A 17,166-nucleotide genomic window follows, 5' to 3' on the forward strand; every position below is an offset into this window, starting at 1 on the left:
TACATGTCTCTACCTCTATCCTCTTCCCTCTGTTCCCTCTCTACATGTCTCTACCTCTATCCTCTTCCCTCTGTTCCCCCTCTACATGTCTCTACCTCTATCCCCTTCCCTCTGTTCCCTCTCTACATGTCTCTACCTCTATCCTCTTCCCTCTGTTCCCCCTCTACATGTCTCTACCTCTATCCTCTTCCCTCTGTTCCCTCTCTACATGTCTCTACCTCTATCCTCTTCCCTCTGTTCCCTCTCTACATGTCTCTACCTCTATCCTCTTCCCTCTGTTCCCCCTCTACATGTCTCTACCTCTATCCCCTTCCCTCTGTTCCCTCTCTACATGTCTCTACCTCTATCCCCTTCCCTCTGTTCCCTCTCTACATGTCTCTACCTCTGTCCTCTTCCCTCTGTTCCCTCTCTACATGTCTCTACCTCTATCCTCTTCCCCCTCTACATGTCTCTACCTCTATCCTCTTCCCTCTGTTCCCCCTCTACATGTCTCTACCTCTATCCTCTTCCCTCTGTTCCCCCTCTACATGTCTCTACCTCTGTCCTTTTCCCTCTGTTCCCTCTCTACATGTCTCTACCTCTGTCCTCTTCCCTCTGTTCCCTCTCTACATGTCTCTACCTCTGTCCTCTTCCCTCTGTTCCCTCTCTACATGTCTCTACCTCTATCTGCTTCCCTCTCTACATGTCTCTACCTCTGTCCTCTTCCCTCTGTTCCCCCTCTACATGTCTCTACCTCTATCCTCTTCCCTCTGTTCCCTCTCTACATGTCTCTACCTCTATCTGCTTCCCTCTGTTCCCTCTCTACATGTCTCTACCTCTATCCTCTTCCCTCTGTTCCCCCTCTACATGTCTCTACCTCTATCCTCTTCCCTCTGTTCCCCCTCTACATGTCTCTACCTCTATCCTCTTCCCTCTGTTCCTTCTCTACATGTCTCTACCTCTATCCTCTTCCCTCTGTTCCCCCTCTACATGTCTCTACCTCTATCCTCTTCCATCTGTTCCCCCTCTACATGTCTCTACCTCTATCCTCTTCCCTCTGTTCCCCCTCTACATGTCTCTACCTCTGTCCTCTTCCCTCTGTTCCCTCTCTACATGTCTCTACCTCTATCTGCTTCCCTCTGTTCCCTCTCTACATGTCTCTACCTCTGTCCTCTTCCCTCTGTTCCCTCTCTACATGTCTCTACCTCTGTCCTCTTCCCTCTGTTCCCTCTCTACATGTCTCTACCTCTATCCTCTTCCCTCTGTTCCCTCTCTACATGTCTCTACCTCTATCCTCTTCCCTCTGTTCCCCCTCTACATGTCTCTACCTCTATCCTCTTCCCTCTGTTCCCCCTCTACATGTCTCTACCTCTATCCTCTTCCCTCTGTTCCCTCTCTACATGTCTCTACCTCTGTCCTCTTCCCTCTGTTCCCTCTCTACATGTCTCTACCTCTATCTGCTTCCCTCTCTACATGTCTCTACCTCTATCCTCTTCCCTCTGTTCCCTCTCTACATGTCTCTACCTCTATCCTCTTCCCTCTGTTCCCTCTCTACATGTCTCTACCTCTATCCTCTTCCCTCTGTTCCCTCTCTACATGTCTCTACCTCTATCCTCTTCCCTCTGTTCCCCCTCTACATGTCTCTACCTCTGTCCTCTTCCCTCTGTTCCCTCTCTACATGTCTCTACCTCTATCCTCTTCCCTCTGTTCCCTCTCTACATGTCTCTACCTCTGTCCTCTTCCCTCTGTTCCCTCTCTACATGTCTCTACCTCTGTCCTCTTCCATCTGGTCCCCTCTACATGTCTCTACCTCTGTCCTCTTCCCTCTGTTCCCTCTCTACATGTCTCTACCTCTGTCCTCTTCCCTCTGTTCCCTCTCTACATGTCTCTACCTCTATCCTCTTCCCTCTGTTCCCTCTCTACATGTCTCTACCTCTATCTGCTTCCCTCTGTTCCCTCTCTACCCCTGTCCTCTTCCATCTGGTCCCCTCTACATGTCTCTACCTCTATCCTCTTCCCTCTGTTCCCCCTCTACATGTCTCTACCTCTGTCCTCTTCCCTCTGTTCCCTCTCTACATGTCTCTACCTCTGTCCTCTTCCCTCTGTTCCCTCTCTACATGTCTCTACCTCTATCCTCTTCCCTCATTTCCCTCTCTACATGTGTCTACCTCTATCTGCTTCCCTCTGTTCCCTCTCTACCCCTGTCCTCTTCCATCTGGTCCCCTCTACATGTCTCTACCTCTATCTGCTTCCCTCTGTTCCCTCTCTACATGTCTCTACCCCTGTCCTCTTCCATCTGGTCCCCTCTACATGTCTCTACCTCTGTCCTCTTCCCTCTGTTCCCTCTCTACATGTCTCTACCTCTATCCTCTTCCCTCTGTTCCCCCTCTACATGTCTCTACCTCTATCCTCTTCTCTCTGTTTCCCTTTTTACTCCTCAGCTTCCCTTCCTGGAACAAAGTTGTCTTGTTTTTCTATCTTTGACCCTTCCTCTACACCCCCCTCTCTCCCCTTCTCTCTCTCCTCCTCCCCTCTCTCTCCTCCCCTTATCTCTCTCTCTCTCTCTCCCTTCATCTTTTTTCATCCTTGTCACTCCCCATCTCTATGGGCTTACTATAATTGAAGGTTTCTCTCCAGAGTGTTCTCTCCCTCTCTGCTGCGTGACGTCATCTGCCCGTTGTCTGACACATTAGCTCTATATCACCTCTCCCAGCACGTGCTGATCTCTAAATCCCTCTCTCCACTCCACTCTCAGCTCCCTCCACCCCTGACCCCACGACCCACAGAGGGTGGGGATTACCTACGACCGACAGGAGGGGAGCGCAATGCCGGTGGTGGGGGCTTCTCTAAAACACACACGCACTCACACCTGCTGGGAGGGGAGCCAAGACCGCGCTACACCAGGGGAGCTACCACTGAACCTGAATAACACTGTGTGTGTGAGAGAGGTAGAGATATTTTTGTAATCTTACAGTGTTGTAAGGTCACCTGATTGAGGTATAGCCACAACAGAGCTGAGCGAAACACCAGGAGAGTGTTGAGCGAAACACCAGGAGAGTGTTGAGCGAAACACCAGGAGAGTGTTGAGCGAAACACCAGGAGAGTGTTGAGCGAAACACCAGGAGAGTGTTGAGCGAAACACCAGGAGAGTGTTGAGCGAAACACCAGGAGAGTGTTGAGCGAAACACCAGGAGAGAGTGGGAGAAACACCAGGAGAGTGTTGAGCGAAACACCAGGAGAGAGTGGGAGAAATAGAGGATCAGAGGAGAGGTCCAGGATAAGTTACTTCAACAGAAACACATAGAGACTGTAGCATGGCTCTCAGTGGCAGGGCTCTCAGTGGCAGGGCTCTCAGTGGCAGGACTCTCAGTGACACGACTCTCAGTGACACGGCTCTCAGTGACACGGCTCTCAGTGGCACGGCTCTCAGTGACACGGCTCTCAGTGACACGGCTCTCAGTGACACGGCTCTCAGTGACACGGCTCTCAGTGACACGGCTCTCAGTGACACGGCTCTCAGTGACAGGACTCTCAGTGGCAGGGCTCTCAGTGGCACGACTCTCAGTGGCACGACTCTCAGTGGCACGACTCTCAGTGACACGACTCTCAGTGGCAGGACTCTCAGTGGCAGGACTCTCAGTGACACGGCTCTCAGTGGCACGACTCTCAGTGACAGGACTCTCAGTGACACGGCTCTCAGTGGCACGACTCTCAGTGGCACGGCTCTCAGTGGCAGGGCTCTCAGTGACACGGCTCTCAGTGACACGGCTCTCAGTGACACGGCTCTCAGTGGCAGGACTCTCAGTGACACGGCTCTCAGTGACACGGCTCTCAGTGACACGACTCTCAGTGACAGGACTCTCAGTGACACGGCTCTCAGTGGCACGACTCTCAGTGGCAGGGCTCTCAGTGGCAGGGCTCTCAGTGGCACGACTCTCAGTGGCACGGCTCTCAGTGGCACGGCTCTCAGTGGCACGGCTCTCAGTGGCACGACTCTCAGTGGCAGGACTCTCAGTGGCAGGGCTCTCAGTGGCACGGCTCTCAGTGACACGACTCTCAGTGGCACGGCTCTCAGTGGCACGGCTCTCAGTGGCACGGCTCTCAGTGACACGGCTCTCAGTGACACGGCTCTCAGTGACACGGCTCTCAGTGACACGGCTCTCAGTGACACGGCTCTCAGTGGCACGGCTCTCAGTGGCACGGCTCTCAGTGACACTGTTCTCAGGGACACGACTCTCAGTGACTGACTACTGTTGATAGAGGACCCATAGCCTCAAATGTAATTACTAGGACAGATTAGGTTTAGGAATAAATCAAATCCCCACATTGACCCTGTCCTTGTTAACCAGCAGCCTCCCAGACACCATTCTGACACCATGCTGTCTGTCTGAGAGAGTGGACCTATGTGTGTGTGTGTGTGTGTCTGTGAACATGAGGTGTGTGTATGTGTGTCTGCCTGTATTTGTGCGAGCGAGCATGTCTCAGTAGCTACTGTACCTGTCCTTCTAAGCAGAAGCTCTTTGTCTCAGCAGGCCTACTGGTGGAGGGAGAGGTACGGGTTAACAACAAGAGAGTGACTTCTCTCCTCTCTCTCCTTCATGGTGATGGAAGTAGGAGGCTATTACAAATGTATTGTTCTGGGTAATCATCACAAATAGAACACACTTAACATTCCAATTACGCACCATCTCCACCATTCCTCCAATGAATCAGAAATAGGAAATCTAGCAAGAAGAAGGCCAACACAACCTTGAAGCCCAAAACCTTTAGAACACCACCCACTTAGGAACACACATGCACACGCACGCACGTGACACAGTTATAGACGGAGGAAAAAAGACAAGAAGAACAAAAGAAGGATAGAAAATTAATAAAAGAAGGTGAAATCTATTAAAAAAGGTGACATGTAGGAGAAATCTATTAAAAAAGGTGACATGAAGGAGAGATCTATAGAAAAAGGTGACACACGAAGGAGAGATCTATAGAAAAAGGTGACTTATGAAGGGGAGATCTATAGAAAAAGGTGACATATGAAGGAGATGTCTATAGAAAAAGGTGACATATGAAGGAGAGATCTATTGAAAAAGGTGACATGAAGGAGAGATCTATCGAAAAAGGTGACATATGAAGGAGATGTCTATAGAAAAAGGTGACATGAAGGAGAGATCTATAGAAAAAGGTGACATGCGATGCCTGGCCAGTGTGATGGCGAGGTGTGTGTGACCGTGTGTGTGTGTGTGCTGGTATATGTGTGTGACTGTGTGTGTGTGTGTGTGCTGGTATATGTGTGTGACTGTGTGTGTGCTGGTATATGTGTGTGACTGTGTGTGTGTGTGACATTTGCATCTCTCGCTTCCCTGTAGTCCTGGTGGTGGCTGTGGCTCTCATCTGTATGTGCATACTGAGTGAGCCCAGGTGCTGTCTATGGCAGAGGTCACACCAGAAAGGGCGAGAGCTAAAATGAAGCGACCCACGCAAACACAGACACACTGGAGAAGGACAATTGTCTGGCTTATTTATTGACATCTGTCAGCAACAGAAAAAAAACAAGGAGGTGAGGGTTGGAGGGATCAGGAAAAACCGCCAAACAACTGGCTTGTAGTTGGACATGTGGTGCTACCGTAGCCTGTGCTCTGCAACATAGGAAATAGGATGTGTGTGGTTATAGCAAATAGGGAATCTGAGAATAATACAACGTGTTTGGCTACATATTGCCTCGTGCTGTCACTGTGGTCCAGCCAATGAAAGTGATTTAACATTGGTGTGCGTGTGTGTATATGTGTATGTGTGTGTGTGTGTGTGTGTGTGTGTGTGTGTGTGTGTGTGTGTGTGTGTATGTATGTGTGTGTGTCATCTCACCTGCTGCAGCCACTCCTGGATGCTCTTGCTGGCATCCTGGTGCCAGATGTTGTGGACGGAGTCGGTCATGGCCACGGCACACACCCTGTCCTTTACCTGAGCTTCTCTCTGACACATCTGAGACAGAGAGAGACAGAGGCCGAGAGAGAGAGAGGGAGGGAGAGAGATACAGAGAGAGAGAGAGAGAGAGAAATACAGAGAGGGAGAGAGAGAGATACAGAGATACAGAGAGCGAGAGATACAGAGAGAGAGATACAGAGATACAGAGAGAGAGAGAGCGAGATACAGAGAGAGAGAGAGAGACAGAGAGAGAGAGAGATACAGAGAGAGAGAGATACAGAAATACAGAGAGAGAGAGAGCGAGATACAGAGAGAGAGAGAGAGAGCGAGAGATACAGAGATACGGAGATACAGAGAGAGATACAGAGAGAGAGATACAGGGAGAGAGAGAGAGAGAGAGATACAGAGAGGGAGAGATACAGAGAGAGAGATACAGAGAGAGAGAGATACAGAGAGAGAGAGGGGGAGAGAGAGAGAGAGAGAAACACTGTATATATATAATATGACATTTGTAATGTCTTTATTGTTTTGAAACTTCTGTATGTGTAATGTTTACTGTTAATTTGTATTGTTTATTTCACTTTATATATTCACTTTATATATTATCTACCTCACTTGCTTTGGCAATGTTAACACATGTTTCCCATGCCAATAAAGCCCTTGAATTGAATTGAATTGAATTGAGAGACAGAGAGAGAGAGAGAGAGAGAGAGAGAGAGAGAGAGAGAGACAGATGGACACTTTAGAGATTGACTAAAATGATGTAACAGTAGAATGGACTCCAATGATACAACAGTAGCATTGAATCCAAGAATGTACCAGTAGCATTGACTCCAATGATGTAACAGTAGAATTGACTCCAGTGATATAACAGTAGCATTGACTCCAGTGATGTAACAGTAGAATTGACTCCAGTGATATAACAGTAGCATTGACTCCAATGATGTAACAGTAGAATTGACTCCAGTGATATAACAGTAGCATTGACTCCAATGATGTAACAGTAGAATTGACTCCAGTGATATAACAGTAGCATTGACTCCAGTGATGTAACAGTAGCATTGACTACAGTGATGTAACAGTAGAATTGACTCCAGTGATGTAACTGCAGCATTGACTCCAGTGATGTAACAGCAGCATTGACTCCAGTGATGTAACAGTAGCATTGACTCTAGTGATATAACAGTAGCATTGACTACAGTGATGTAACAGTAGAATTGACTCCAGTGATGTAACTGCAGCATTGACTCCAGTGATGTAACAGTAGAATTGACTCCAGTGATGTAACTGCAGCATTGACTCCAGTGATGTAACAGTAGCATTGACTCCAGTGATGTAACAGTAGCATTGACTACAGTGATGTAACAGTAGAATTGACTCCAGTGATGTAACTGCAGCATTGACTCCAGTGATGTAACAGCAGCATTGACTCCAGTGATGTAACAGTAGCATTGACTCCAGTGATGTAACAGCAGCATTGACTCCAGTGATATAACAGCAGCATTGACTCCAGTGATATAACAGCAGCATTGACTCCAGTGATGTAACAGCAGCATTGACTCCAGTGATGTAACAGCAGCATTGACTCCAGTGATGTAACAGCAGCATTGACTCCAGTGATGTAACAGTAACATTGACTACAGTGATATAACAGCAGCATTGACTCCAGTGATATAACAGTAGCATTGACTCCAGTGATGTAACAGCAGCATTGACTCCAGTGATATAACAGCAGCATTGACTCCAGTGATATAACAGCAGCATTGACTCCAGTGATGTAACAGCAGCATTGACTCCAGTGATGTAACAGTAGCATTGACTCCAGTGATATAACAGCAGCATTGACTCCAGTGATGTAACAGCAGCATTGACTCCAGTGATGTAACAGCAGCATTGACTCCAGTGATATAACAGCAGCATTGACTCCAGTGATGTAACAGTAGCATTGACTCCAGTGATATAACAGCAGCATTGACTCCAGTGATATAACAGCAGCATTGACTCCAGTGATGTAACAGCAGCATTGACTCCAGTGATGTAACAGCAGCATTGACTCCAGTGATATAACAGCAGCATTGACTCCAGTGATATAACAGCAGCATTGACTCCAGTGATGTAACAGTAGCATTGACTCTAGTGATGTAACAGCAGCATTGACTCCAGTGATATAACAGCAGCATTGACTCCAGTGATGTAACAGCAGCATTGACTCCAGTGATATAACAGCAGCATTGACTCCAGTGATATAACAGCAGCATTGACTCCAATGATATAACAGCAGCATTGACTCCAGTGATATAACAGCAGCATTGACTCCAGTGATATAACAGCAGCATTGACTCCAGTGATATAACAGCAGCATTGACTCCAGTGATGTAACAGCAGCATTGACTCCAGTGATATAACAGCAGCATTGACTCCAGTGATGTAACAGCAGCATTGACTCCAGTGATATAACAGCAGCATTGACTCCAGTGATATAACAGCAGCATTGACTCCAGTGATGTAACAGCAGCATTGACTCCAGTGATATAACAGCAGCATTGACTCCAGTGATGTAACAGCAGCATTGACTCCAGTGATGTAACAGCAGCATTGACTCCAGTGATGTAACAGCAGCATTGACTCCAGTGATGTAACAGCAGCATTGACTCCAGTGATATAACAGCAGCATTGACTCCAGTGATGTAACAGCAGCATTGACTCCAGTGATGTAACAGCAGCATTGACTCCAGTGATATAACAGCAGCATTGACTCCAGTGATGTAACAGCAGTGGAACAGTTGTGTCTCACGTCCTTCAACATTAGAAACACACGGCTGATATAGCAGTGCTATAATGAATCACAGAACAGCCACTACACTAGGGACAAAGAGTAGAAGTTGAACACAGACACTATTCATTAGAGAGAGTAGGAGTGCTGATCCAGGATATGTCCATATAACATTATTCATTATGATATTAAAGGCTAAACCGATCCTAGATCAGCCCTCCTACTGTGAGACACTTTGTGGATACAGACCCTGATGTGTGAGGGTAGGTGGGCCCAGTACACACTGGCAGACTGTACACTCCCTGTTAGACGAGGCTGATCTGTGTTTTACAGTGCGGGATGGAACATGAGCAGCACAGAGAGCCGTGTCATTGTCACGTCTGTGTGAAAGTCCTTCCTCCCCCCAACCAACCTCAAAGTCCCAATCTAATATCACAGTCATCCGCTTGTCACAGTGGACTGTACGCCTGCCGCTCGCAACCTATTCCCTCCTGAATGTCAGCTTCGGAAGGAAAATGTCACACCATGGACTTATTACACCACAGAGCACTACAATAGCCCCTCCACCCACAGGAGTAGTAGTAGCCATACGCAACCACTTTAAACAGGTTCCCTCAAGATTAACCAGGGAAGAATAGCGAACAGGTCTGGCAACAATAGGTTAACAATCACTTATACTGGAGCTATTTAGTCCAGCTGCCTACAGCTGTACATCAAAGTGACTGTGGGTTGGACTTTTAATACATCCTGGTAGGTCAGTTGAATTAAAGTGGGAGTGTATAGAGATACATTAAACCTATTAGGGCACTAAGGAGTACTATATCACCCAGCTGATAAGACTTCCTCAGGAACATCTTCCCCAGGATGAAGACAGGGAGGCTCTACACACAACTAGTAGTTAGACACACACACACACACACACACACACACACACACACACACACACACACACACACACACACACACACACACACACACACACACACACACACACACACACACACACACACACACACACACGTGGTTGAAAAGTTGGCAGAAAAGGGCCCGTGGGAGCAGCAAAGTCAACCTTTTAAAACTGGAGGTGTCAATCAAGGGCCTTTTTTCAGGTATTCAGATAAAGTGTGTATTTACAATGACACAAACTGTATTTATATGCTATGGGTCACAAAACAGCCTTACATTAAGCCATTATTGGCCCACTAAATCACACTGCACCTAAATCAACTCGTAGGCATCTTCACACACAACAACTGTTCTTCGCTGAGAGAAGTAGAGGACACAACATATTCAGCTGAACAGACCAATACTACTGCCTATAATCTCATGTGCGAGAAAGAACCAGAGGTTGTCTGATGCCATACTCACTGCCTGTCAGAGAGAGAGAGAGAGAGAGAGAGACAGAAAGATTGAGACAGAAAGGGCGAGAGAGAGGGAGAGAGAGAGACAGAAAGAGTGAGAGAGAGAGAGAGAGACAGAAAGAGCAAGAGAGAGCGAGAGAGACAAAGAGCACACGCGAGAGAGAGAGAGAGAGAGAGAGAGAGAGAGTGCAACTAGTGCAACATTTCAATTGGCTATATAACAACTATTTAATTTGAGTGTAGGTTATTTCCCTGACATCTGGAATCAAGGATTCATAATCCCAATCTTTAAGAACGGAGACAAATTTGACCCTAACAATTACAGAGTAATTTGTGTGAACAGTAACCTGGGGAAGGTTTTCTGTAGTATTATAAATATACGAGTTCCAAACTTCCTTAATAAGGAAGTTGAGTAAAAGCCAAATTGGATTTATACCGAAACATTGCACAACTGATCATATTTACACCCTACACACCCTAATAGATAAACATGTCTACCAAAATAATACCAAAATATACGCTTGCTTTATCGACTTCCAAAAAGCATTTGATTCTATTTGGCATTCAGGACTGTTCTACAAACAAAGTAATTGAAAGTGGTGTAGGGGGTAAAACATATGATATAACTAAATCAATGTATACTGGTAATATGTGCAGCATTAAAATTGGCAAGAAAAAAACTATTCTTTAACCAGGGGCAGGGCCTTCGCCAGGGTTGCAATCTGAGCCCTGCACTCTTCAATATTTACATCAAGAATTGGCCACTATTCTAGAAAAATCCTCAGCCCCTGGTGTTAGTTTCCACAATTCAGAGGTTAAATGCCTACTCTTCACAATTGACCTATGCCTGCTGTCACCCACAGCACATTGCCTATGGCAGAGCCTGGACCTGCTAGAGCAGTACTGCCAGACCTGAGCCCTGGCAGTAAACCCCAAAAAGACTAAAATAATGATTTTCCAGAGAAGATCCAGATCTCAGGGAATTAGACCAAAGTTCTCAATTGGGGCGTCAGGGTAGCCTAGTGGTTAGAGCGTTGGACTAGTAACCGGAAGGTTGCAAGTTCAAACCCCCGAGCTGACAAGGTACAAATCTGTCATTCTGCCCCTGAACAGGCAGTTCAGGCCATCATTGAAAATAAGAATTTGTTCTTAACTGACTTGCCTGGTTCGGTGTGCGAGTTCATTAGAACGTGCGTTGAAGATGTCGTTCCCATAGCAACGATTAAAACATTCCCTAACCAGAAACCGTGGATTGATGGCAGCATTCGCATGAAACTGAAAGCGCGAACCACTGCTTTTAATCAGGGCAAGGTGACTGGTAACATACAAACAGTGCAGCTATTCCCTCCGCAAGGCTATCAAACAAGCTAAGCGTCAGTATAGAGACAAAGTACAATCTCAATTCAACGGCTCAGACGCAAGAGGTATGTGGCAGGGTCTACAGTCAATCACGGACTACAAGAAGGAAACCAGCCCAGTCACGGACCAGGATGTCTTGCTCCCAGGCAGACTAAATAACTTTTTTGCCCGCTTTGAGGACAATACAGTGCCACTGACACGGCCTGCAATGAAAACATGCGAACTCTCCTTCACTGCAGCCGAGGTGAGTAAAACATTTAAACGTGTTAACCCTCGCAAGGCTGCAGGCCCAGACGGCATCCCCAGCCGCGCCCTCAGAGCATGCGCAGACCAGCTGGCCGGTGTGTTCACGGACATATTCAAACAATTCCTATACCAGTCTGCTGTTCCCACATGCTTCAAGAGGGCCACCATTGTTCCCAAGAAAGCTAAGGTAACTGAGCTAAACGACTACCGCCCCGTAGCACTCACTTCCGTCATCATGAAGTGCTTTGAGAGACTAGTCAAGGACCATATCACCTCCACCCTACCTGACACCCTAGACCCACTCCAATTTGCTTACCGCCCAAATAGGTCCACAGACGATGCAATCTCAACCACACTGCACACTGCCCTAACCCATCTGGGCAAGAGGAATACCTATGTGAGAATGCTGTTCATCGACTACAGCTCGGCATTCAACACCATAGTACCCTCCAAGCTCGTCATCAAGCTCGAGACCCTGGGTCTCGACCCCGCCATGTGCAACTGGGTACTGGACTTCCTGACGGGCCGCCCCCAGGTGGTGAGGGTAGGCAACAACATCTCCACCCCGCTGATCCTCAACACTGGGGCCCCACAAGGGTGCGTTCTGAGCCCTCTCCTGTACTCCCTGTTCACCCACGACTGCGTGGCCACGCACGCCTCCAACTCAATCATCAAGTTTGCGGACGACACAACAGTGGTAGGCTTGATGAAACAACAACGACGAGATGGCCTACAGGGAGGAGGTGAGGGCCCTCGGAGTGTGGTGTCAGGAAAATAACCTCACACTCAACGTCAACAAAACTAAGGAGATGATTGTGGACTTCAGGAAACAGCAGAGGGAACACCCCCCTATCCACATCGATGGAACAGTAGTGGAGAGGGTAGTAAGTTTTAAGTTCCTCGGCATACACATCACAGACAAACTGAATTGGTCCACTCACACAGACAGCATCGTGAAGAAGGCGCAGCAGCGCCTCTTCAACCTCAGGTGGCTGAAGAAATTTGGCTTGTCACCAAAAGCACTCACAAACTTCTACAGATGCACAATCGAGAGCATCCTGGCGGGCTGTATCACCGCCTGGTACGGCAACTGCTCCGCCCACAACCGTAAGGCTCTCCAGAGGGTAGTGAGGTCTGCACAACGCATCACCGGGGGCAAACTACCTGCCCTCCAGGACACCTACACCACCCGATGTTACAGGAAGGCCATAAAGATCATCAAGGACAACAACCACCCGAGCCACTGCCTGTTCACCCCGCTATCATCCAGAAGGCGAGGTCAGTACAGGTGCATCAAAGCTGGGACCGAGAGACTGAAAAACAGCTTCTATCTCAAGGCCATCAGACTGTTAAACAGCCACCACTAACATTGAGTGGCTGCTGCCAACACACTGACTCAACTCCAGCCACTTTAATAATGGGAATTGATGGGAAATGATGTAAAATATATCACTAGCCACTTTAAACAATGCTACCTAATATAATGTTTACATACCCTACATTATTCATCTCATATGTATATGTACATACTGTACTCTATATCATCTACTGCATCCTTATCTAATACATGTATCACTAGCCACTTTAACTATGCCACTTTGTTTACATACTCATCTCATATGTATATACTGTACTCGATACCATCTACTGTATCTTGCCTAAGCTGCTCTGTACCATCACTCATTCATATATCTTTATGTACATATTCTTTATCCCCTTACACTGTGTATAAGACAGTATTTTTTTTTTTGGAATTGTTAGTTAGATTACTTGTTGGATTATTACTGCATTGTCGGAACTAGAAGCACAAGCATTTCGCTACACTCGCATTAACATCTGCTAACCATGTGTATGTGACAAATACAATTTGATTTGATTTGATTTGAAATAAAGGTTAAAAAAAATGGTACAAAATATATAGAGTACTGCACACACTACAATTATTTAGGTTTAAAAATAAGCTCAACTGGACACCTTAATGCAGTGAATGAACTGAGAGAGAAAGCACGCAGGTTATTCTACGCCATAAAACATTTTTTAGAATTGAAATACCTATTAAAATTAGTCTAAATCGAATTGAATGTATCATTTAACCAATTGCACTTTATGGCAGAGAGGTGTGGGGTCCACTTGCAAAACAAGATTTCACCAAATGGGACAAACACCCCATTGAAACCCTGCATGCAGAGTTCTGTAAGATTCTCCTACATGTCCAGAGGAAAACTACGAACAATGCATGCAGGGCAGAATTAGGCCAATATCCACTAATAATAAAAACTCAAAAAATCATTACCAAGCCCTGCAATGCCAAGAGCTGAGCAAAGAAAAGAGTCCCCTCATCCAGCTGGTCCTGAGTTCACAAACCTGTTCTACTAACACACTGAAGCCTCAGGACCAGAACATAGAATCAATCAGGATAAACCAAATTACAACACAGTCAAAACAAAACTACATTGCTTATTGGGAAACACAAACACAAACACAAAGCAAAATGCAGTGCCATCTGGCCCTAAATCAACAGTACACTGTAGCTAAATATTTGACCATGGTTACTGATCAAAACCTTAGAAAAACCTTGACAAAGTACAGACTCAGTGAGCACAGCCTTGACATTGAGAAGGGTAGACACAGGAAAACCTGGCTCCCTGTAGAGGAAAGGCTGTGCAACCACTGCACAACAGCAGAACCTGAGACAGAGCTGCATTTCCTGACAAAATGTAAAAAATATAAAAACAATAAGAGAGGGTCATTTCCCCAAATTTGAAACCCCTAATCAAGGTTTCTAAGACCTTTCTGATGAGAGTAGGCTACCCGTCCTGTTGGGGGAGGATGCAGAGAGCTGTGGATTGGCAGAGCACTACATTGCTGCCTGCCATAAGTTGAGGGACTGTGTCTGACAGACCAATCTACCTGCACATGTCCTCTACTGTATGCTTATTGTTATTGTTCAATGTATGGTTATTTTGACCCTTGGTTATTGTTGTTACTGTTGTCCCGTTAACAATTTTGATTCTTATTATTTTAATATTGTAAATATCCAAAGTAAGCCTTGGCAATATGTACATTGTTACGTCATGCCAATAAAGTATATTGAATTGAATTGAGAGAGACAGAAAGAGTGAGAGAGAGAGAGAGACCGAAAGAACAAGAGAGAGAGAGAGACAAAAAGAGAGAGAGAGAGACCGAAAGAACGAGAGAGAGAGAGACAAAAAGAGAGAGAGAGACAAAGAGAGAGAGAGACCGAAAGAACGAGAGAGAGCAAAAGAACAAGGGAGAGACAAAAAGAGAGAGAGAGAGACCGAAAGAACGAGAGAGAGCAAAAGAACAAGAGAGAGAGAGAGACAAAAAGAGAGAGAGAGAGACCGAAAGAACGAGAGAGAGAGACAAAAAGAGAGAGAGAGACAAAGAGAGAGAGAGACCGAAAGAACGAGAGAGAGCAAAAGAACAAGAGAGAGAGAGACAAAAAGAGAGAGAGAGACCGAAAGAACGAGAGAGAGAGACAAAGAGAGAGAGAGACCGAAAGAACGAGAGAGAGCAAAAGAACAAGAGAGAGACAAAGAGAGAGAGAGACCGAAAGAACGAGAGAGAGCAAAAGAACAAGAGAGAGAGACAAAGAGAGAGAGAGACCGAAAGAACAAGAGAGAGAGAGAGCAAAAGAGAGAGAGAGAGCAAGAGCAAGAGAGACAGAGCGAGCGAGAGAGACAGAAAGAGCGAGCGACAGAAAGAGTGAGAGAGAGAGTTGTGTGACTCACCCTCCTCAACTTTTCAACTCTCAAGTTCACACAGTACCTCTGCAAACTCCTAACTCCTTAAGAATAAACAGTAGAACAACTTCATCCTTCCATTTCTATGCATGTGGGGGCTAAAGAAGTGGTTAGTTAGACTAGTGGTTAAGGGCTACTAAAGCCTCAGAACTGTGGTTAGCCACATGCTAACATGCTAAGTTCTTCTTAGGGCTCACCTAGACCTACAGTATAGGGTGAACAAGGAAGCTATTCAATGCTAGGGTGGGCTATGGCCCATAGCTAGGCTAGCAGTTAGCTAGCGGTGTGCTGCTTGAGGTTAGCCTGGGGGTAGCGATAGCTTTGCGATGCCTTGAGCAAACCTCCAGTTGTGCTTCCATGACTCAACTCCAGGATACAGGCTGTTTTCATCTGTCCTCGACAGTGGTGGAACATGCGGAAATACTTGTTGAGATTTTGCTGTCACTTGTGCCCTTTACATTCACACCACAGCATCTGGACGCAATCAGCCAGGGTTAGGAACAGGGTAAGTGCTATCCCGGGATCCTTGGGATGTCCCTACGCCCTAAACCGTAACCTTAACCCCTACCCTTACCCTTACCTTCACCATAACCCTTACCTAACCTTAACAATTTAACATTTCAACTTCAATTGGGTGTCGTCTGAGTTGGATGTCCCAAGGAACCTGGATAACAAAGACCTTAGGAACCAGGGAATTGGGGTGCGCGGGGGATAAAGAGAGAGAAGGAGGAGATGATCCACAGACAGAGGAAGTAGAAACATTTGTCTACTGTGGAAGTCAAAGCCCATGACTATTTCCCAAAACACACAGACAAGACAAGTAGGCTGGGTCACTAGACAAGAGAGCATCATTAGGCAGGAGCACATCTCTAGGCAAGAGAACATCACTAGGCAGGAGCACATCTCTAGGCAAGAGAACATCATTAGGCAGGAGCACATCTCTAGGCAAGAGAAATTCACTAGGCAGGAGCACATCTCTAGGCAAGAGAACATCACTAGGCAAGAGCACATCACTAGGCAGGAGCACATCACTAGGCAAGAGAACATCACTAGGCAAGAGAACATCACTAGGCAGGAGCACATCTCTAGGCAAGAGCACATCACTAGGCAGGAGCACATCTCTAGGCAAGAGCACATCACTAGGCCGGAGCACATCACTAGGCAGGAGCACATCACTAGGCAGGATCACATCACTAGGCAAGAGCACATCAACAGCCCACCCTTTTCATTTACTCTGAAACAGCCCTGGGGACGAACTTCAAGCCTTCTCCCTCACATAATAGCCTATATTCTCCTTTTCATGTCTTTACAGCAATGTCATTTATACAGACTATAAGAAGCGAAGAGGCCTCGACAAACTAAATACAGTTTCTGACAATCTCCATGTCCCCCCCGAAACAGTTCCCTGACCCCTCCCATGCCCCCTACAGTAAAATACAGTGTTTGGCGCTTTAAGCTGTTTCCTGTCACAAAGCCAGCTAATCGCGGGACTTTTGTAGCACCACATGGTATTTCCGCCCGTGACGTGGAGTGGGGAAGGGAAGATGAAGAAGGGAACAGCAGGAGAAAAAAAATGGCGTTTTAATCAGGTTTATTTATGGGGATGATGGGGACGGTGGGTTGAAATGACAGACGAGCCTGCAGTTAGCTGCAAGCTAAGCCATCTCTCGCCGAGATAAATACTCCCCCATTCCTTTCCATTCCAGTCTCTCTATATGCTCGTGCTGCTGCTCCAGCCTCCATCTAAACACCAGCAATAATAAAG

General features: G+C 46.6%; 1 protein-coding gene across 4 annotated transcripts in view; it reads right to left on the reverse strand.

Annotated features, from left to right (window-relative positions):
- Positions 1-17,166, reverse strand: part of LOC112247110 (cotranscriptional regulator FAM172A homolog) — a 347,725-nt gene that overhangs the window by 90,102 nt on the left and 240,457 nt on the right. For 3 of the 4 annotated variants that reach the window (XM_042320348.1, XM_042320350.1, XM_042320349.1), the window contains exon 9: positions 5,839-5,955. In XM_042320348.1, coding sequence (XP_042176282.1) covers positions 5,839-5,955 — 117 coding nt within the window. Of the gene's footprint in view, positions 1-5,466; positions 5,613-5,838; positions 5,956-17,166 lie in introns of those variants that run through there. The other variant, XM_042320351.1, reaches the window with a different exon arrangement.

This window comes from Oncorhynchus tshawytscha, linkage group LG04 (genome assembly GCF_018296145.1).
Source record: "Oncorhynchus tshawytscha isolate Ot180627B linkage group LG04, Otsh_v2.0, whole genome shotgun sequence".
NCBI classification, from domain to species: Eukaryota; Metazoa; Chordata; class Actinopteri; order Salmoniformes; family Salmonidae; genus Oncorhynchus; species Oncorhynchus tshawytscha.